This window comes from Capra hircus, chromosome 19, assembly GCF_001704415.2.
Source record: "Capra hircus breed San Clemente chromosome 19, ASM170441v1, whole genome shotgun sequence".
In the NCBI taxonomy this organism is placed as follows: Eukaryota; Metazoa; Chordata; class Mammalia; order Artiodactyla; family Bovidae; genus Capra; species Capra hircus.
The window spans coordinates 19573741-19597638 of record NC_030826.1 but is presented as its reverse complement, the minus strand read 5'-3'; the positions used below and the strand labels follow the sequence as shown (position 1 = coordinate 19597638).

At 38.9% G+C, this 23898-nt stretch overlaps 1 protein-coding gene across 1 annotated transcript in view; it reads right to left on the bottom strand.

Moving 5' to 3' along the window:
* NLK (nemo like kinase) overlaps positions 1-23898 on the bottom strand; it is a 127376-nt gene that overhangs the window by 6927 nt on the left and 96551 nt on the right. The window contains exons 4-8 of the mRNA XM_018064292.1: positions 20842-20948; positions 19288-19373; positions 14808-15017; positions 11101-11202; positions 4859-4945 (exon numbers count right to left, since the gene is read on the bottom strand). Of these exons, the coding sequence (XP_017919781.1) occupies positions 4859-4945; positions 11101-11202; positions 14808-15017; positions 19288-19373; positions 20842-20948 (592 nt within the window). The remainder of the gene's footprint in view (positions 1-4858; positions 4946-11100; positions 11203-14807; positions 15018-19287; positions 19374-20841; positions 20949-23898) is intronic.

The following is a 23898-nucleotide window of genomic DNA, read 5'->3' as shown; positions in this document are numbered from 1 at the left end:
TGTATACTTCTGAGAGGAGTTAATACATCATATTATGAGATCTCTTAAAATCAAATGAAGCAAACTCCTATTGCAACTGGCTTTTAGAAACAATAACATGTTAAAGACTATAAAAAGAAATGGAAAGATATAAAAACATTATTCTTCCCTATGAATGAAGTATTTTGGCTCTTCATAAATTTTTTCTTGCTCAAGTTGTAACTCAAAGATTAAAAAAGCTTTGTGAGTTAAAATAATACTATTACTTAATTCCTGGACCACAAAGTAAGCAAAATACTTCTCATAAACAACTTAAAAGTTTTAATAATTGTATACAAGATGACTCTTTGGACAAATCAGTATGAATTAATAGTTAATAAAAATTTAAAAACACCCACCTGTTTTCTTTCTGATTTTACAGTCATGTACAAATAATGCTAATATAATATTCTGGTTTATATAAATTTTAGGTTTTTTTCCTTCATAAAAAGCCTAATCATTTTGAATTTTTTTCCTACTGGAAAAATTATGTGTTCAACTAAATTAGATAAATTATAATAGGTAATGTGTTTCTAAAAAGAAATTAGTTTTTTGTATGCTAAAAATTCTAAAGACTTAATGAGTCAACTTAAAATGTAAACTCCTAATTCTTAGTTAACATTAAGACTTTACTAATATTGAGTTAATATGTGGTCTTGGATATATGGGCAACATAATTTTAATATACCCAGGCTCTTAATTAATATATTATTTAGCAGCCATCAACAAACAGTTAAAAAAAAGATGGCAAATACCTTTGCATTAAAGTACATATGTATTTAAAAAGCATAAAAGAAATGTGTGATGAAAGAAAGATGTGTGTATTAAGATAACAGATATGCTTTTGTTCATCAAGAGAAAAAAGTGAATAATTGTCTAAATTCCTAATAGTTATTGTTGTACTTTTAAAATATTGCTTATAACGGTTTGTTGTCTTTAGATAAATTAAGGTCTCTGGAGATTTGTTTAATGTCTTCACTATTTTGAGGTAATAGTTAATCACATCTTTTAAAATTATTTATTGTACTCCATCCTTTTCAGTATTGTTGGTATTATTATAATAAAAGAACCAGCACCTTTTTATCTCATCATCCCCTGGTTGTTTCTGCTTTTTCCTTATATTTGCCTAAAGGCTCCTGCTACAAGATAAAGATTAGGAGTTGAGTCTTCCATATGAACCATCACAAGGATCTCCGTAAAGAAATGTGATCAGGTACTCCTGACTGTTGTCTCTGGGATTCAAACTCATGGGTACAGCTGCTTATCATCACTACAGACAGCCACAAGGAGCAGACGCGAGGTAATAGACTGCTTAACCCAAGATCAACAAAATAAGAATTAACTACTTCAGACTAAATGGATTAAATAAACTTATTTAATTATGGCTAATGTTCTATTTTAATGGCTTTAAAAAAATCTCATTTCTTTCTAATGTATCATTAACTCTCAAATTTAACAGGACAAAATCAGAATGAAACATTCTTTAAGCTAGATACGGAGCTCTTGTAACTAGAAAGAAAAGAATCCCTAATAAATCATTCATAGACTAAATTCAGTAAGACCCTATCCTCCTTACTAGATAAATCAAACCTCCTTTTTGTACATAAATCTAATTTGTAACTATGACCACACCAGAAGTTTCATTTAATTAAGTGTGACAATCCCACTGTTGAAGAATAAGGACTACATTTCACATGCAGAACTGATATCCGAAAGGCCTCTGGGGAGATGAGCGTGGCATCCACTCTGTGGCTTAGGAAAAGGGCCCTAGAGCTATAAAGACTATGAGCTCTCAGCAGGTCATGGTCATTAATAAACGTGGGAGCTCAGAGAAAGAGGATACCTTATAGCTACAAGAACTGCAGGTAAAACCTGGGACAGGTGAATTACATGGTTCCTCATTCCTAATCTAAGCAGAACTAATAAAGAGAGTAACATATGCTTGACAAATAAATTTAACCTCAGGGCCTTTAGAAAATCCTCTATGGGCAGACAGAAATTACCTTTGAAACCTGAAATTCATGCGCCTCTTATTTTGTTAACCATACAAAAGGTCTTTATGTATTAATCAAAATCTCCTGTGAAAGCTATACAGATAAACTTGCCAAATAAAATATCAAACTAATGACACTAAATCACCAGCTCATTCAGCAAGTTATGTGGCTGAAACTGTCCTTAATGGCAGGAACTTGACCACAAGGAGGGACTGTGCAAAAGAACTGCCACTTTGTCTTGCTCCCTGATCACTAAGAACCTCATATACCAAAGTAAACAAACAAAAGGAAAACTCCAAACAAAACATCCACTTTGTACCAGGAGATGTGATAGAAATAACTTGATCACTCTGATTGGTTCTTGTTCAGCCACTTAGTTGTGCCTGACTCTCTGCGACCACATGGACTGCAGCACGCCAGGCTTCCCTGTCCTTCACCATCTCCCAGAATTTGCTCAAATTCATGCCTATTGAATTGGTGATGCTATCTAACCATCTCCTCTGTTGTCCCCATCTCCTCCTGCCTTCAATCTTCCCCAGCATCAGGGTCTTTTCCAATGAGTCAGTTCTTCACATCAGGTGGCCAAAGTATTGGGAGTTTCAGCATCAGTCCTTCAATAATTATTCAGGATTGATTTCCTTTAGGATGGACTGGTTGGATTTCCTTGCAGTCCAAGGGACTCTCAAGAGTCCTCCAACACCATGGATCAAAGGTATCAGTTCTCTGGTGCTCAGCCTTCTTTATGGACCAACTCTTAAATCCATTCATGACTACTGGAAAACACATAGCTTTGACTAGACAGACCTTTGCTGGTAAAATGATGTCTCTGCTTTTTAGTACACTGTCCACGTTTGTCTTAGCTTTCCTTCCAAGGAGCAAGGATCTTTTAATTTCATGGCTCCAGTCACCATCTGCAGTGATTTTGGAGCCCAAGAAAATAAAAGTCTTTTACTGTTTCCATTGTTTCCCCATGCATTTGCCATGAAGTGATGGGACCAGATGCCATGATCTTTGTTTTTTGAATGTTGAGTTTTGAGGCAGCTTTTTCACTCTCCTCCTCTTTCACCTTCATCAAGAGGCTCTTTTAGTTTCTCTTCACTTTCTGCTGTAAGGGTCATGTCATCTGCATATCTGAGGCTGTTGATATCTCTCCCAGCAATCTTGACTCCAGCTTGTGCTTCATCCAGTCCAGCATTTTGCATGATGTACTCTGCATGTAAATTAAATAAGCAGGGTGACAATATACAGCCTTTATGTACTCCTTTCCCAATCTGGAATCAGTCTGCTGTTCCATGTCCAGTTCTAACTGATGCTTCTTGGCCTGCATACAGGTTTCTCAGGAGGCAGGTAAGGTGGTCTGCTATTCTCATCACTTGAAGAATTTTCCAGTTTGTTGTGATCCACATAGTCAAAGGCTTTAGTGTAGTCAGCGAAGCAAAGTAGATTTTTTTTTGGAATTCTCATGCTTTTTCTATGATCCAACAGAAGTTGGCAATTTGAGCTCTGGTTCCTCTGCCTTTTCTAAATCCAGCTTGAACATCTGGAAGTTCTTGGTTCACATACTATTGAAGCCTGGCTTGGAGGATTTTGAGCATGACCTTGCTAGCATTCTGGTCCCTCAAATAAAAAAACCCTGTTTCCTACAGACCTGGACTCCCTAACAAATCATTTTTATCCCTAATCTTTGTTCTAACCTTTGCAGATTTAATAATCAGGTGACAAAGTTGCTGTTTCTCACTGTGAACAAACCAGTGTAAACCTCACTGGTAATTTTGTGGGTATTTTTTCCCTTTAAATATCTGTTGTGTTTTGTATTTGGTGACTTCCATGTACTCTTGGTAAGTAAAATTTTCTAAATGCTTTCATTAAAAAAAATCTTCTTTGACAATAGTTACTGGCACAGATGTGATAAACATTCTTCAGATGAATAAATGAAGAACTGAACTTTGCCCCAGAGGAGTCAAGTCTAGAAATGGCATTTAGAAAAGCCACCATTTGAAATGTTATGATAAACCTAGACAGCATATTCAAATGCAGAGATACTACTTTACCAACAAAGGTCTGTCTAGTCAAAGCTATGGTTTTTCCAGTAGTCATGTACGGACGTGACAGCTGGACCATAAAGAAAGCTGAGTGCCAAAGAATTGATGCTTCTGAACTGTGGTGTTGGAGAAGACTCCTGAGAGTCCCTTGGACTGCAAGGAGATCCAACCAGTCCATCCTAAAGGAAATTGGCCCTGAATATTCACTGGAAGGACTGATGCTGAAGCTGAAGCTTCAATACGTTGGCCTCCTGATGCAAAGAGCTGACTCACTGGAAAAGACCCTGATGCTGGGAAAGACTGAAGGCAGGAGAAGGGGATGACAGAGGATAAGATGACTGGATGGCATCACCAACTCGAAGGACATGAGTTTGAGCAAGCTCCGGGAGTTGGTGAAGGACAGGGAAGCCTGGCATGCTGTCCACAGGGTTGCAAAGAACTGGACACAACTGAGCGACTGAACTGAAAACCCAGAGTAAATACTTCCTTATGCAATACAATGGGCAGACTTTTTTTCAAATAATGTTAAAAAAATTTCCCCTAATTTAGCCTGGTGTCAAACTCCTTTTACAAATATTGAGATAAATAAGGATGATGCCCTTCCTTATCTCTCTTCACGTAGTATTGTGTGTTACTACTCGAACTTCTTTGTGATGGGGGAGCATGATAAACTTCAGGCCCCAATTACATGAGTTATCTTTTAAAAAGTCATTATTTACATTGCCCATCTATTCAAAGCCAGGATATTTTTCTTAGAACACATTTTTAATTCATTAAAATAACATAAAAACAAATACTACTTACTGGATCAAAGACCAACATCCTACAAAGGAGATGAACAGCTTCATGTGTAGCCTGGCTAGACAGGGTATAAAGTACAGGAAGAGATGGCTGCAAAAAAATAAAGAATTCAAATATGTGAACGAGTCTTTGTGTAAGTAGATGTGGAATACAGCCAATTTATGACAAGTTAAGTACCCAGCTCTAAAGATGTGTGCAGAGAAATCTCAACTCAAAGGAGATGAGTCTTCCCCTCATTAACCAGTCTTCAAAAGCAACAACTGACTTTCAGTGCATATTTTATATTGCATGATTACCCATTGAAGGTCAGAGCACAAAAGAGCCTATGAAAACTGAAAGGTAATCCTGCAAATACGAAACCCCTATTAGCCTTATATTATACACGCTTTGGCAAGGGAAGACCAAACATGCCAAGGGATAGGAGAAAAGATTTACAGCCTCAGCCACTTGCAAGTAAACTGTGCAAGTAAGCATGTGAACAATGTCTTATGTCAATATTACCATAAAGTTGCCAAAACGCTGAAGGAGCTTTAGGACACTCAGGAATTTACAGTCTTCTAAGAAAGCATGACACTGCTTTTGCTGGTTCCAGCCATACTGCCTTTAGCACTGATTACTCACTCAATAATTGTTTTTGTATTAATAAGTGGCAGGCATATCCACACACCCATATCTAACCCTTTTGCACTGAGGCAGGGAGATGATTCTAATGAGCCTGGAAGCCACAGAGCTTATAAAGCTGTTATTTTGCTGCTTGGCAGATGAATGGTGTCACTGCTCTCTCACTCAAGTAACACTGAAAGGTCCCCTTGTATCCTGACCACAGCCTTAGAATCCTGCTATGACAACTACTAGCATCAAGTATTCTATGTATCTGCCTCCTTGCAACAGTTAAGCCGTATAGGAAAATCCAACAAGAACAAGAAGACACCTCAGAATCATCAGGGGGTAATTATTCACCTTACAGATGTTTTCTTTAGGATCACGAGTTAACAGGAGATAAAAGGAGATGGGAGTTCTACTTCACTAACTAGATCAACATGTCTGAATCTCAGTTCCCTAAAAAGAGGAGGCTGGACTAAACAATCTCTGAAGTTTTGCTCTAACTGTACAATACTTGATAGGATTACTACAGATAAAAAGCACTATGCTCACAGAACTCATATATAGTTGGCATTCAGATATTTGTAGACCAGTTTACTACTCCTGGGTGCATTTACCAAGGAGTAAATATGCAAGCCTATGGCAGCTCTAAAATTATTTGTGTTAGTCAAGAGAAGGAGGGGGGGTTGTGGAGAGTGTAGGGAAAAGGTTTTAACCTACGATTTAACTTACACATATTTTCTATAAGAGTTTTTTATTGTATAAAATGAAGTCATTTGATAATCTTGAAAGACTCTGATTCTTGGTTTAACTGAATAGTTGTCCTCTTTTTCACTGATTTGTGTAGGATGACAGCCAAATTCCAGTCAGTTTTTACTGACCAAAATGTCTTCCCATAAGTAATTCTTTTTCTTCCACTCTCAAAGTGAATCTACCCCTCATCCCATTTTTGTGGTGGAGGCAGGTTATAGCTTAAGGAAGGGAATACTAAATACTGGAATAAGTACTAGAAAATGTGGCTTCAAATTCTAACTCTGCCATCACTAGACTCAGGTAAGTGACTTGCTTTGGCTCTCTCATCCATTAGACTACTCCAGTACAGACCTGCCTACCTACCAACATCGCTGCTAATCCTGACATCCACGAAGTGCCAGGTCCTGGGCTAGATGCTGAGACAACAGAGATGATTAACACCTCTCTGGTGGGCAAGGAAAACATGAACAAGCAGTTCTAGAGGCCACTGAATAGAGGATCTAAGATAAATTAGAAAGCAAAATTTATGACTGGAGGACAAATGGATATGGGATGGGGAATTTGTGAAAATCAAGAGTGGATGTTTAAGGCTACCTGAAATATTACAAATCCACCCTCCCCCCAATATTACTTTTCTTTATAGAAGTACACCCCAACAGATACATTAAAAATAACCCTAAGTTTCATTTCAGCCTTAACAATAATTTGGTACGCTTTCTCCTTTTCTGTGTTTATAAATGGATGTTAAAAAGAGGCCCAGAGAAAAAGAAGAGTCAGTTCAGTCATGCCAGTACCTTTCCCAAACGATAACTATCAATAACTTAGCCTTGGCTCCACAGGAAAGATGCAATACTACAAATGCTGCATTTCTTTTTTTTTCTGCACTCTGTGGAGCCAATGCTAAGAAGTTTATATTTCTCCTCAAGTGCAACAGAATCAATTTGAATAAGAAAAAGTAGAAGTTCAGCTGCTGCTGCTCAGTTGCTTCAGTCATGTCCAACTCTTTGCAACCCCACGGAGTGTAGCCCAACAGGCTCCTCTGTCCATGGGATTCTCCAGGCAAGAATACTGGAGTGGGTGGCCATGCCCTGCTCTAGAGATCTTCTCGACCTGCATCTCCTGCATTGTGGGTGGATTCTTTACTGCTGAACCATGAGGAAGCCCAGAATGCTTAGAAATATGCCTTAAACATTTCCTTTGGAAAAAGGTTCTGCCAACTCCCCCAGTACTCACACACATTACTTTTCTCCCTCTGAAATATATGGATCCATTATATATGGGTCCACTTTCTGTTGTTCTTCAAGTTTATAAGTCACTCAGGCCATGTAGGAGTGAGCGGGTGCCGTGCCGAGTCACGAGCACAGGAAGGGTTATGAAGAGTGCTCCAGCAACGACTATGAGAAATTGCCAGTGAAATGAAGCAAGGATTAGCCTCTGGCTTGAGCGAGAGGCCTTAGGTGACAGACGCCAGTTATCAAGAGCCAGCTTCAGACTGTGGTCACCGCAGCAGTCAGCCAGGCTGTGCAAGGCCTGTTGGAGATTCCTGATAGTCTTTACCTGGCAGCAGAGAAGCCGTGCTCATCAGTCGGCAGCATGAACTGAACTGCACCGTGCACGTGCACTACAGTAAGCACTTTGGGGTTATACAAAAGAAACCCCCATCTGAAAAAGAAGAAGTCTGAACTGCGTGAACTCTCTAGAGTACTCTGATTCTCTTAACTCGAAGATAAAGTCCCTGACAGGAGATGGAACTATTTTCACCTCAGTGAAAATATTTTACTTGTATCTGACACAATTAGCTGAGAACAATCTGAGGAAAGATGAAGCTCTAAACCTTATGAGATGAACAAAGGGACTAAGGGCTGGTAGGAGACTTCTCAATCCCATCAACACGGCAGAGCCTCAACAAGTATCTGCCTTAATAAGATTCCTAGGCCGTGGCAGCTAAGATTCCCTTCATCCAAGATCTTGAGTTGTAGTTCAATTCAGTCCATCCGACTCTTTGCGACCCCATGGACTGCAGCATGCCAGACTTCCCTATCCATCACCAACTCCCGGAGCCTACTCAAACTCACGTCATGAGTTATAGAAAAGAGTCAATGTATAGAAAATACCAGTGTTCTTGTCTGCCCATTATTTCCTGACCTTAAGGGACCCAACTCCCTTTCTCACTCTCAGGTCAAGTGATTCAGTGGAGCTTGATTTCAGTCTCCCAACTGCAAAGATGAGCAGAGGGCTTGGCCAATCAAATGACGTCCTGAGCACCACCTCTGCTGCCAGGATGATGTACACAGTAAAACAGATTGGAACAGTTAATGGCTGGCTAACCTAATGCACCCTCCCAACCCTTTTATCCTTTATCTCTACCCTTATTAACTGGGATAGAAAAGACACTTTTTTCTTTTTTTTTTTTTTAAAAAGCCTTTCTTGCCTTCTGAGAGGCCACATGCCATACAGTTCTGGACAATAACACATAAGCAGAGGTTTGCTAGGCAGGCTTCTGGGTAAACGTTTGCTTTCCTGAGAAAAGGTACAGATACTGCTAGTGCTCCCTCTTTGCTCCGTTTTCTTGCGTTGAATATGGATATGGTTGTGGACAAGCTGTTGTCATTTTGAGGACAAAGAGAGTATGAAGTCACATGCCAAAGGTGAAAAAAGAAAAAAAATAGATCCTCGATGACATAATTGAGCTGCGATGCCATCACCAGACTGCCTACCTCTGGGACTTTTTGATATGAGGAAAAAATAAACTTCTATTTCTTTAAACCATTATAAGCAAGGTTTTTGGGATTTCCCTGTAGCTCAGATGGTAAGGAATCTGTCTGCAATGCAGGAGACTCAGGTTCAATCCCTGGGTCAGAAGATCCCCTGGAGAAGAAAATGGCAACCCACTCCAGTATTCTTGCCTGGAGAATCCCATAGACAGAGGAGCCTAGTAGGCTACAGTCTATGGGGTCGCACAGAGCTGGACACGACTAAGCGACTAACACATAAGCAAGGTTTTCCATTCCTCATGACCAAGTACCTTCCTAACAGAATCAGAGACCCTCCGAATATTTTTATGAGTCTAGTTGTGAAAGCTCTTTCCTGAAGGATTGATATGCTAATAGAATGTAGGCCTAGACTGTTGGCTCCATTTTGGCCAACTCATGGGGGAAAGCCTGTTCTGAAAATGAAGCCAAAATATAGGAAAACAGAACAGAAGAGAGGCAAAGTTCTGGTATGAAATATCATCTGACTACCTGAATCCAGCAGAGCCCAAAGTCAGTGGTAGCTTAAGACTTTTCAGTTACATGAGCCCTAAGTTAAGTATCCTTTTTGGCTTCAGTCAGCTTTAACTGAGTTTCAGTGGAAAGAATCCTGACTGATAAACCACATGGAAGGATGTATATTAATCAACCAACACAAGTATATTAATTTGAGGCAGTAATCTGTGACTTTAAGAAGATAGCCAATTAGGTTTTCCTTCTGTATATGTGTATTTTTAAAAAAATCCCAACAAACAATAGGATATATTTCTATTTGTACAAATATATGTAAATGCATAGAAAAATGTCTGGAAAGATATTCTCAAATTAATCCAGAGGAGACTAGGATGATGTGGAGGTAGCTGAGAATGACCAAGTCTGTACAATTTTTATTTTACAGGTACCCGTATTTACTTGCAAATATACAAACAAAATGTTTTAAAAATCTGCTTTGTAGGTATATATGCCAGGTATTGATAAACTAGTTTAATATCCCTGATACTGGCCAGTAAATTGAATATAACAGATCTTGTTAGATCTTTCTTTGAGTATAAACCTTCCTCTAGGTTGAGACTGTGCTCTTCTAAGGGAGTCAGCGTCATCATTTCAGAAAGATGTAACCAGCAGGAGGCTGTTTAAAACACCATCTCCAGTAGTAAATCTACAATTCAGGCTGGTTTTAGAATATAACACGCTTTACCCATTGCCTTGTTTGCCTGTAAAAATGGAAGCTCCAGATTCACACCAGAATCATAGACAGGGAACTCCAAAGAAAAGGCAATGCCTTGATCAAATGTCTGGCAGGTAATCTGAGGACTGCCAAACTCGGTCTGTCACTTGGTCTATCAATTACATCAACCAGATAGTCTAACGATCAATCAGATCATCTCAATGCCCATCGTAAGAGAAAGCAAGGTGAAGGCCCAGGGAAGAGGTGCCGAGGCTCCCTCGTCAAGCCTTCTCCCTTCTGTCTCGGTTTGTTGTTCCTAGGAAAAGTATTCCCCTTACTCACTCTTCACATCATTAAGCTGTTTTCCCAAGGAGATTAGGCAAGTGCTTCTAAAAAATGCTGCTCAATCAACAGGGTGGAGATAATAACCATCTCATCTTTCTCAGCAGTGACTTGGCTGGTTGCAAGTAATATTGATCAGTGCAAATCTGGCAATCTCTCTTCGTACTTCTTTTCTAATAACATTCACATCTAATTCTGTGTTAGTGGAAAGAGAGCAATAGAAACAGCTTCACATTCCTCGCTGGAATAAGAGATACTGGGCATTTCAGCTTAGTATGTGAAAATGACAGCTTGATACACATATACGAGGTTATGGTACGGAGGTCAAGGCTCCATCCCCGGTAACTTGTCCCCAACAAGGCAAAAACCAGGAGACCAAAGCCAGAGGTCATTTACTAGCAAAGGTGCTACAAAAATACTTTCTCCTACAGCACCGGGAATTACTATATCCTATTGGGTTTGACAAATATTTTAACATTTTACCTACGGCCATGACATTAAAAAAAAAAAATTAATAAAACCTACAAGTAATGTTTTTGTTTAAAAATTCTCATCTTGCTATTCTGTGGGAGGGAAACTCTGCCCAAACAGATGGTGACCAAATACAAGGCCCCCCTGACTCCTCTCACCTGTTTATGAGGACCCCTGAGTATGTGTGCCTTGGCGCCTTCACAAGCCGTCCTCATTGCTTCCAGTGATGGTGTGCCCAAGAGATCTGTGATCAAATCCAACTATGAACAAACAGGAAATACAGATGGTTAGTAAGCTCATGGAAACAACCTTTCATTACTCTTATGTCATAGCCTGAGAGATGAGGACCAAATATGGAGGGGAGCAGAAAACTTAAGGAAAGTTCCAGATTAACTGGTAGGAGCCTCTATTTTCACTTTGTGGACTATAAAAAAAACAAAATAAAACAAAACAGGAAAATGTTCACTTGGGATGTATATGACAGAAATAAAGAAAATGGTTTTGGCCACCGTGGCATTCCAAGGTGACAGTAATTTTCAAGTCTGCATGTGCCTGCTGTGTGTCTTCACGCCATACACTATCTTTTACACTGGTGAAAGCTGCGGTGCCCAGGAAACTGTGACACTGTGTAAGGCCACGTCTAGTCAGCTGGGCCCAATAAAAGAGACCAAAAAACGGTCTTCTCACAAGCCCTTGTAGATAGCAAACTGCCTTAACAATTTTCTGTAAGTGCTATGATTATTCTAACCCAATTAGCAACGACATCTCATTCTAATTCTTCCAGGATGGAAAATTCTTACCTAGAGAGTACTTCTCCTGATTCTGGGATTTCCAAATATAAAGCACTATTTCCTGCACTTAACTAAACCATGGGGTGGCCCTCAGTATCACTGCCCTCCAGGATAATGGAGTTTGTCAAGTGGCTTGTTTTGCACAGAATTAAATATCTCTGTGCAAAAGCTTTCTGGGAAAAGTGACTTGGCGATACGTTTGGACCTCTAATAAACACAAAAGGAAATGAGCAGTTCATGAAAACAAGTGGAAATATTGAGAAAGTTGTCCAAAATGGGTCAGATCCAGGCTTCCCTGATGGCTCAGTGGTAAAGAATCTGCCTGCTAATGCATGAGACACAGGTTTTATCCCTGATTCGGGAAAATCCCACATGTCTTGAAACACCTAAGTTTGTGTGCCACAACTGTTGAGTCTGTGCCCTAGAGCCTGGGCTCTGTAACAAGAGAAGCCACCCCAAAGAGAAGCCCCTGCTTGCCAAAACTAGAAAAAAGCCCAGGCAGCAATGAAGACCCAGCACAGCCAAAAATAAATAAAATTATTAAAATAGCTCAGATCTTTGGATAAGAAACATTTTAATGAAGTCTGCTGATACTACAGCACATAGGATATTTATTTCTCAAAGAGAAAGTGCTTCAGCAAATATCTATTAATACTACCATTTGTAAGTTAGACTCTGTTTTCGTTACAGATCTTGATTTCTCACTCCAAAATACAACGGTGACTGACAGATGTGAGTTCTCCTTCAGTGGCTACATCAGACTGAAAAACTCAAGACCTTTGTTATTTCTCTAGCAAACGAGGTGTTTGAATCCCGTTCTGGTCGCTTCACATTCTCCTCTGTACGTTCTTTTCAGCACTGGGTCTTCATCGCTGTGCAGCGGGCTTTCCTGCGCCGTGGAGAGCGGGGCTACTCCTTGGCTTGGGCTTCCCTCGCTGCAGAGCACAGGCTCTAGGTGCACGGGCTTCAGCAGCTGGAGCTCTCGGGTTCTAGACTGTGGGCTCAGTAGTCGTGGTGCGTGGACTCTGTTGCTCCGAGGCCTGTGGAATCTTCCTGGACCAGATCAGTGATCAAACTTGAGGCCCCTGCATTAGCAGGCGGATTCTTACCCTCTCTGCCACCAGGGAAGTCCCTACTTAAGCTCTTCTGTATGGCAGCTTATGTCCATATATGACATGTCATCTTATAGGTAAGGCTGTTAAACTCTACTTTCTAAAGAAATTGAGTAATAAAGTGGATATTATCAATACTACCCAACATTAGATTTATATATGATAATTTTTTTTATCACCACCATCAATTTTAAAAGATGTAGACTTAAACAAAAATGACTGGATGTATAGCAGAGAAATAAATTTAAATGTTGATCAGAGCATATACAGTTTCTAATGTATCAGTTAACAACTCTTGGTAGACAGAGCATAAAGGAGATGGCTTCATTTTTCATCAAGTGCATGAATTATTTACAAAGATACACAGTAGGTAGGGTGATCTTTTCAAATGTGATCAATCAAATCTTAACACTCTCTTGCTCAAAAACAGACAGCTCTCCATCACACTTTGGACCGAATAGAACCCAAAGTCCTTATCAGGTTGCCAAAGTCAGGCAGGCTCTTTTTCTGTGACCCCATCTCCTACACACTCTTCCTTAATCAAGCCTTCACTCCAACACACCCACACTTCTTCCTGCCTCAGAGGGTTCTCTGATGCTGGTCGTCCCTTTTGTCCCAGGCGTGCTCCCGGTGTCGCCTGCATCCAGGCACCTTCCGGCTGTCCCTGTGCCTGGAATATCTGTTCCCGATATCTGGCTCCCTCATTTCACTTGAGTCCCTCCTCAAATGTTACTCCCTCAGACGGCTTTGTAGCACTGCTCTGGCTCCATCATCATTCTCTCTCCGTAACCTGGTTTAATTCTTTTTGATAGTACTTATCATTACTTGGGATTATATTTATTTTCTTTGAAAGGAAATTTGTTTGAACACGTAAGGTCTTAGTTTGTATCATCTGGGATCTTCCACTGTGGCGCACAAGCTCTCTAGTTGTGGGTCATGAGCTCAGCAGCTGTGGTTCGCAGGCTTAGATGCTCTGAGGCATGTGGATCTCGGTTCCCCGGCCAGGGATCGAATCCATGTCCCTTGCACTGGAAGTGCAGAGCCTTAACCACTGGACCATCAGGGAAGCCCCCCATACTTATTTATTTTCTGTCTCACATGAAAGTTTCAGAAAGCTTTGTCTTATTTACAGCTGTACCCCTCATACCCTGGCACACTGCCACCACCACCACGATCAGTGCTAACATTTATGGAGTGCTTACCAGACTCCAGGCCTTAGTGTCGGCTCTGCTACCTCATTTGTTCTGCACAACAATCCTCAGAGCAGTTTAACTTGCCCAGAATTTGACTGATAGCAAGTGGCAGAGTAGAATTTGAATCCACCAATTGGATTGTACAGCCTGACTCACCACTGTTACATTCTTCTCATGCAAACAAGACTTAAAATTTTTATGAATAAAAAATACTTAAGAATTAGACCAAAGAAAATGTGGGTAGTAATGAATTAGTTTATAAAGGCAGACAGTTAAAGTACCACAAATGGTTTCCAACATTTTAATCAGCTTCTGATATTCTCTGCCATATTTAAATAATTTAGTCCAATAAAGGTTGGAAAGGGTTCTAAATGTTCATATTTAAAGAAGTCAACACTCAAAATTTATATTCTAAGCACAAAGTGTAAGTACATTAAGTCACCAAATACATTTTCAAGTCAGATCCATTCAGTTAGAAAGAACAGAGGCTCTTGAACCACTGAAGATTACACCTGTGCAAACTGTTACAGCGGAGTCTGCTGCCATGCATCAGTGCGTGTAATAAAGTCAACATTCCCTCTAATAGGCTCGTAAGCTGCAAAATCAATCTCTCTGTAATCTTCCTAACTTTCTGAATTTTAAGAGAACTTGAATTTGCTAAAAGCAATGTAGACAGTACAGTGAATAAGCCCAAGATGTACACAAGATGGTTTTTCCTTTAAATCTGTAATAGAATGGAAAGTTCCTAAAGCCTAGAGTGAAATCATACCTGCTGAATGGGACTCTGTGCCTGAAACAGTATTCTTCGTCCTAGTAGTTCTGCAAAGATACATCCGACAGACCAGATGTCAATAGCATTGCTGTAATGGCGGCTGCCCATCAGGATTTCTGGAGCCCGATAATACTGAGTGACAACTTCCTGAGTCATATGACGGGATTCATCTAATTCTTCCACTCTGGCCAATCCAAAATCACAAATCTAAACAGAAGAGATTATCAAAATGTTGTCAAATAGACAAATATATTTACAAGTGGAATAGCAGAACAAAATAATAAAAAACTAAAACCCTGACAGACCTCTGAACTTTGCAAAGTTTTCAATGATACAGGTGGAGTACATTGTGTCAGTATATTTTGATATTATTTGGATGAGAGGGAAGAAAGTCTCAAACTTCCGTATTTCTATACAGAATTATCTTAAAGACAAGCTTTTCACTTTTCATTTGTTTTTACCTGGTAATTAATGAAACAAACAAAAAGCAGTTGAATGTATACTTTTAGGTTTAATGAAGAAACCAAGCTAATTTATTTTCAAGGCTGCTTATGGAGGAAGATATTATAAGGGAAGAAAACGACCTCCTGAGCTAACTATGTTCACTATTTTTTTGTTTGTTTTTGGCTGCACTGCATGGCTTGCGGGATCTTTGCTCCCTGATCAGAGATGAACCCCAGGCCTTGGCAGTGAAGCCATCAAGTCCCAGCCACTTACACCACCAGGGAATTCCCATATGTTCACTATCTTTATGGAATATACACAGTAAAATTTCTTCAAAGCTATGGGTTTCAGAGTCCTGCTTAATCCTGAGGTAGTTCAGGAGTTCCATGAACATTTTACCTAAATTTCACATGAATCTATAAATATTTAAAATATTAATTCACATTCCAATATGTGAATATGTCAAAAAGTAGCACACTGTAGAATACTAATGCTAACAGGTCCCTTCAATTCTTCATGCCATAAACATTTAATTAACTGAATGCCTATTATATTTTAGGCAGTATGCTAGAACATGACAGTAAATGAGAAAGACTGGTTAATTCACCTACAAACCTAGGAATGAATCTTGTGCTTTCTGTTTGTTTATTTTTGGCTGCGCCGAGTCTCTGTTGCAGCACACAAGCTTTTTTCTCTCCTTTAGTTATAGCTCATGGGCTTGGTTCCCCTGCAGCAAGTGGTATCTTAGTTCCGGGACCAGGGACCAGGGATCGAAGCCATGCCTGCATTGGCAGGCAGTTTCTTAACCACTGGACCACCAGTGAAGTCTTGCCCTTTCTGTTTAAGTGAAAAGTTTTGGAGGCTGCAAGGTGAGCTGTTAGTAAATGGCAGCAGTGCCACCACCAGCAAATTTTGCTTATTTTCAGGAATTGAGGCTTTCTTGATACTAGGCAACCAAAACAGAAACCAGGAGCACTGAGAAAGAGATAAGAGAGGAATGACCATCTAAGCTCCAGTGTTTTCATTGATTAAGTCTGAGTCAATATTATTAATATAACTGACAAAATAATACTTATCTGCCTTCTAAGTTGAGGTCCTAACATAATATTTTATTTGAAAAAAGGATCTCGTAGCTTAAAAAAGCAATGGAAAACTACTGCTTTAAAGAAAACATATTTTACCCCTAATTTTTGGAAATCTTATCTTTTTATCTTGAATCTACTATGTCTGGTCACATCAAATGAATGCATGTCTGTATGTGGGGACAAATCAGAATGAAACCAACATCTTTGAAACTTAAAATGAAAGTACATTTTCCGACCACACAGAAAAACTATACCAAAAAGGAAAACAGGCATATGTTGTTTATCAAATCCTCCCAAAGACCAGTGTTCAAATAACACATAATATTTTAAAACTCTATTACTTGACCAAAAATTTTTAGGCTATCTTTTAAAACAAAACAAAAAAAACTAAAAATCCACTTTATTTCTCTGGTATTAAAACAAAACACCACCTTAACCAACAGAAAATGTTTTCTCTTATAAAGCAGGCCTTTTGTTTAAAAAAAAAAAAAAAAGATCTGGATTCATTTTTTGGCAATTTATCTGGAAGACAGGCTAAATCCAAAGTAAGAAGCTTACATGATCAGGTAACCAAAGATATTGCAATTTCCAGCAAAATTATCTCCTTTGTGCCTAACAGTAAACAAAATAGATTCTCAATCTGAAAGGATGATTTTTTAAAATGTTTTGTCATAATTATTTTCTACAAATTTTTACATTTGAGAAGAGAGAATTAGCATCAGTAGATTGGCAATCTACTCTGGCTTTTAAAAGTAGGCTGCTAAGACAAGTTAAAGGAGCAGAGCAAAATTTCAATTTGTTCTGATCTGTATGTTGTTTATTCATAAATGACATTTTCTTTGTTACTCTCTCATGTAGCTGGAGGTTACAATACCATAAAAGACAATTTAGAAAATGGACTGCAAGTAGTTAATGGCATCAAGCATGACAGGCTCTACATAAATGCTTTGTGAAGTTTTCCAACCAGAAACTGAAATAAGCAGAAACTGGTTTAAACTGTCATATAAGTGACTTGGTCTGCATAAGTCAAAAAATTTCTGACTCTAAGGTTTTTGATTATTTTAAAAAAAGAATTAAAATGGGTTATGGAGATAGTCTGAAGATGTTTATCACACCGTGTTTTAATAGCTTGCCACTACTCTATCTATTTATTTTTGGCTGTGCGGGGACTTCGTTGCTGTGTGGGCTTTTCTCTACTTGAGGTGACCAGGGGCTACTCTCTAGCTGTGGTGCATGGGTTTCATTACGTTGGTTTCTCTTGTTGCAGAGCATGGGCTCTAGGGTGTGTGGGGTTTAGCAGTTGCGGCACATGGGCTCAAAAGTTGTGGCTCCGGGGCTCTAGAGTATAGGCTCAACAGTTGCAGCATATGGTCTGAGTTGCTCCATCGCACGTGGGATCTTCCCAGAGCAGGGATCAAACCCGGGTCTTCTGCATTGGCAGGTGGATTCTTTACCACTGAGCTACCCGGGAAGCCTGGTCACAACTCTTTTTATTTATTTATTTTTTAATTAATTTATTGGGCTGCAGTCGGTCTTAGCTGTGGCAAATGGGATCTAGTTTCCTGACTACAGATTGAACCTGGGCCCCCTGCACTGAAAGTTCAGTCTTAGCCACTGGACCACCAGGGAAGTCCCACAGTGAAAAGCAGTGAACTCAATGACCTATAAAAGGAAAATTTACTTTGGTAGTTTTTACTTAATGGTTTTTGGGACAATTAATTATCTGTGGAAACAAAAAGAATTAAGTATAATATTAGATGTTTTCAAGGAAAATATGAAAAATAGGTGTTTTTAATCTTTCTAGACTTAAAACAGGATCAGAGTTCTTTACATATAGACTGAAGGGAGTCTTTTTTTTTTAATTCAAAAGCAGTTTAACACACTAGTTTTTAAAGAAAACTGGCCCACAGTTTAAAGAAAGCATTTAAAATAAAAAATGAAATTCATTTATATACTTGGTTTTAAGGTTTAGTTTAACTGCCAACAGGATAAGTACTAATGACAGTTGATTACATTTATAGTAGGCAACGTTTATAAACAGTTCTTTTCTTTTTCAAATATATCAATTGAAATGTTAAGAATATTTACTGTAGACTGAAGCACCATATAATACTGCAGACGCTCATAAAATAAGTGGAATTTTAATTTGCCTTCACAGAGATGACTCAGCTCTAGGAAGGCCCTTACCGCTAATTTGTATAATGGGGAAAGATGGTGGGCCCTTCACTATTTAGGAGGTCTGTTAAAAGATTTCTGTTAGGGAGAGGGCAATGCACACATGCGGATTTTGCTATTTGTGAGGCACTCTAAGAAAAGACTATGGGGGTGGTACTGCGGCGAGAGTAAAACTGAAATTGATGTCTTGAGATATGGGGGCTGCTAACCATAATAAACCCTGAAATCAATATCCCTTCAGAGGGGTAACTGAGGATTGGCCACTACATACTGTGGAAGTACCTTTGACCCTTTTCTGGCTTAGTATTTTCACTTTTAAATGTTTCTATTTCCCTACTTTGCTGCCTCAGGCAAACAGCATATAAAAACATCAGCTGTGCAAAATCATACAGTCTTCTTAAAAGCCACACTTGACTGTCATGTAAGTAGATGCTTACTGGTCTTCCAATCTTTTTTCTGATATATACTTTCTCTGTAATGGAACAAGCTGAAAAGAAATCACCTTCTCTAGTCTTCTTTCTAGTCACATTGCAATTCCGATTCCAATGTTTCCAAAATATGTGCAAAATATCATGAAGAAACCATGAGCCAAGGCTACAAATTAAGTTACTGTTTTGTCCATGACTAGTGATATTGGTGGAGAACACTGGGTTCTTTAATTTCTGGTAAAGTGATGAGAATAAATTTAACCATTTCTTTCACAAAAATGTGTTCTTAAACACACGCTGACATTCCACTTGTTTCCTAGATGTTTAAATAAAATGAAAAGCTACCTTTAGAACACAGTTGCTGTTCACAAGGAGATTCCCTGGCTTAATGTCTCGATGTAAAATGCCAGCTGAATGGAGATATTTCAAACCTGAAATAACAAACAGATTTAACTGCAGATATTTAATTCCTTTACTCAACCAATGATTTTGGGGAAAACCATAGAAACAAGAGTACAGGATTTTAAATTGTTCTCTAAATAACTGCATAATGAACATTATTAAAAGCTTGACTTAGTCCTACCTCAAAAAACTGTAATTTTGCTACAGTAAAATAAAATGTCATCAAAGGTTTGCACAGGCTAGAGATAATGTCTATAATTTGAAAGATTATTTAGGTTTAAGTATAGATAAGCATTCCAAGCCCTGGAGTTAAGGCTGACCAGACCAATAACCTTGAACAGTTTCTAAGTGTGGCTCCTGGAGCTCTGGATATTCTGGATACTCTCAAGCTTATTGTGAGCTGCTGCCACAAAATAGTTCCCATTAACCAACAGCAAGCCTTTTCCAGGACAGATTTTCACTGATGAGACAAAATTCAGAAACTTGCCCAGGTCTGTTGGTAGTATTCTCTACCACTGAGAATCAGGAAGGTAATTAATTACTTTAAAAATATTTTTGATATCTTTATAAAGTCAGTGGGCTTTAGCAGTGCTAGATAAAAGGCACAGCTTCAAGGCTGAGTCTTCTGAAAAAAAGAAAGCAAATCACATTTTCTACAATGTTAAAGATCCTCTATCCAGTATCTTCCCTCTGCCACTTCCCCCACTCCCAAATATCAACAAATCTACAGAAGGTGAACTTTCTAGTTTTAACACTGTGTATGTGTTTTAGTTCCTTTGGCAGATGCTTTTCAATTTTTATAAGGAATGTCTTAATTCTTTGAATCCTATGGGAGAAAACATTTTACTAGGTAAGAAAACTGTTTCAGCTTTAAACAGGTGCAACGCCAAAATTCTGAAGGACACCAGATGGCCGGAGGAAGCCCCAACAATGTCAGCCCAAACTGTTTCTCCATCACATCAGTGCTCCTTCATGAGCCAGGCTGGAGGGTGAGTGAGCTGGCTGTTTCTGTCAGTCTTCTCCACGCTTTGACTTTAAAACTCATTTTGCCTTTCTAGAGTGGAACTCAGGCATGCCTGCCAACTCTCAGACCAGGCCCACCTACTGCCGGCTTAAAGAATGTATGTCATCCATAGGAAACACAGTTCCTTTTCAGTTAATCATCTGATGCCAGCCACATACTCCTACTAAAGGCTATTCAGTGGAAGCTTTGTGGCAAAACATCCTGCTTATGTACCCCCCGAGATTAACCCCCTTGACTACTTAATGAATTAGATAGGACCTTCTCTTCCATCACTGAAAATAAGAACCATTTGGCTACCCTTACAAGCTTCTTATTTAACATCAAGTATAGAGAGTATTAAATATACTTTGGTCAGAAGAAAAACAGTTGTTAGGCAAGAAGTTAGCCTTGGAAGGTCAGATTAGTTCAAATGAAAAGCAAAACATTTAATTTATACAGTGACACTACCTTTTTCTTCACAGAGAAAGTCTTACCTCGCAAAATCTGATAAAGAAAAACTTTGACATGATCTGAGCTGAGTGGTTGAGGAGAGACGATAATTTTATGCAGGTCACTCTGCATCAGTTCTGTGACAACATATCTTGAGGTTTTTAGTTAAGGAGAGTTCAGAGAATTCAGCCCCCAAACCCTATAAATTAGGTACCAACTCTAAAAAAATAATTTCTCTTTTTAAGGCTAGAAAAAGCTTTAAGGAAAGAAAGGTTTAGGACAGCAGGAAGAGAGGTGACAATTCCAGCCCTCCTAAGATGAAAACACTGCCAAAACAAAATTTTAAAAAGTTAGAAGTTAACAATCAAGTGACTATAATTAGCACTATAAAAGAGAAAAATAAGGGAAAATATTTTCAAAGACAGTCAGATCAGGAGAAATGTGAAGACCAGCAGTCTCAGCGTCTACTCAGACATGTTCCTGGAGTGTCCTCTGAATCCGAACAAGAAAGAGTGCTGGTCTCATGCTAGGCCACCATGGCACCAAAGCAAAAGGTGTAATCCATCCATTAACAGTGGCTTCAGTTACTCTGTAAAGCATGGCACTCCGAAAGACATGCACAACGGTTAGTTCGTATCTCAGTCTCTACAGTCTTCACAACTGAACTTTTATTATTTACCTTCTTATACATGTATACCTCCCGTACTTAATTTTAAGCTTCCTGAGCTTTGTACTCAGTATATCCTCAGGGTTTTACACAATTAACATGAGGCAGATGACCGAAGGCTAGGGCCCAGGGAATAACGGAGATGTGGAACTCTCTTGGTAAAGACACTGTCTTTTGCTTATTTAGAAAAGGACAGATTCGTGACTTACCCCTGCCTTCAGTAACAACTCCTTAAAATTTTAGGCAAGTTTTATGATATAAAAGCTTTCTTCAGACAAGAGAAGAGGGCCTTTGAGTTTAGGAGGCTCTTACACGATTTAAGTTCTTTTGACACATTCTATATGTGAAAAGAATCTTAAAAAGGGTGGGTATATTGTGAATGATTCACTTTACTATACAGCAGAAATTAACACAACACTGTAAATCAACTGTATTCCAATAAAACTTAATAAAGACAAATGAATAAACAAGAAAAATAACCCAAACAAATTCTTTTGACACCTTGTAAAAGTTAGTTTCATATTCTGAGTAAAACACTAAGGCTTCTTCCCCAGCCCTGTGCACCTGAAAGCAGGGAAAAGCAAGACAAAAAATAGCAGTTAGTTTGCTTTCTTACATATTTCCTCAGATCCTAAAATTTTTCTATGAGAAAGATATTATGGAGGCTGGAGTCTTTGGGTGCTCACCATTAGCTATAAAAAACTAAAAGGATCTGGGGCAGGGGCTCTTGTTTCAAAACTGGCATGCTCATTGGAAGGGTAAGTGCTGCATTTTCAAAAAGTGACAGGTTTTGTATCTTACCTTTCTGAGCTTTAAAAAGTCTCTTGTAGTAAGTGATTATTTGGGGACTTAAAAACACTTTTTATTTAATGTTTCAGCACAAACAAGTAGGAAAAGGGACAATTTGGGCATAGGGAGAATGAAATATTGGTAACAGCTGACATACATAGTTGGACAACCCTTCCTTTGTGAGACATTTTCTCCGAATGGCTAGTGGAACATTCAGCTGACTTTCCTTCTCCCTTTCTGTTTGTTTCCTCTCATTCCCTTTGTTGGTGATCCTTCCCAACCACTTACTGTTGAAATGCCCCAGGGCTTGGTCCTCTTCTCTTCAGATACTCACTCTCTAGGGTAATCGAAGAGAGTCCCATGACTTTAAATAAACATCCATGCTGACGATTCCCAACTTTACATCTCTAGTAATTTTCTTGCCTCAATTCCAGCCTTGTATATTTAACTGTCTACTCATCATCTCCAATGGATGACTCACTGACGGCTCAAAATAACATGTCCAAGATAGTCTGTAAGAGCAGGGGAAGAGCCAGAGACACCATAGCTTAGCTCCTGCTGTCACCGGGGAATAAGGCTTTATTTGGTCTCCTGTGGGATAGGAAAAGACACCTGAACATCTTTACTACTTCTAACGAAGGTCTGAAAGCAATTCTGGGTTTAGATCTACGTGCATCCCTACTTTCTAAGATACCTGATGTCTCCAATTCCTTAGCTGCTTTTATGTTCTGAGCAAGAAGTAACCTGCTTCTGGGTTCTCATTACTGCCAGTAGAGGTTTCTGCCTCTTCTAGTATGAATTCTTGGGGACTGTAGGAAGGATTTTAGCAATAAAGATCTGTGTTTTATCAAACGTGTTTTCAGATGGAAACTGTTTACATGTTTATTGGCCACATATATGTGTGAGTATGAGAGGAGAAAAAAGAGAGGAGGAGTGAAGAGAGAATTCTTTCTTTTTTAAACTCAGTTTTCTACTGGGGTGATAATTTTATTTATAGAAGTGCCTTACATATTAAGGATATTAACCCTCTTGTATATACTAAAAAGTTTTTCCCCCCACTGGGAAATCTTAATCATAGGATAGAGATAGGGGAAAAAATTTTCTATTTGCACCATTAAGCTTTAATCAGAGGTTCTAATATTCTTGAGTTGGTTCCAGAAATCTCAAGGGATGAAAACAAAGGAACATTACACAGGGAAAAACAGAACAACAGAGCAAACACAGAAAAACTTCACAACTGACATCCCCGTATTGTCATCTTCTGGTTTTACTTAGGAAAAGAAAACTCCTAAACAGAGTACTTATCTGTATGGGATGTCAGTCATGTCTTCTGAGTTTACTGACAATTTTCTTCTTCCTGCCAGGATTGAAAAGTTCTTGCATGGAAGTGAAGAGCAGGTTACATTCTATTCTATTTCACATATCTACAAAACAGGCGCCAAGCTGTAATGCCAGAATCTTTACTGTGACTGGTGACAGTTGGTATGCATACAAACAGCAGAGAGAAAACATCTTAATTTTCAAGTTATCCGGTTGATTGAATTCATGGTGCTGGCACTTGAAAGATCTTGCTTTGACTTATAAAAGGAAAAAAACTGATACAAAAGCCAAAAACAGAGAATAAGCATGAAATAATATCATATGC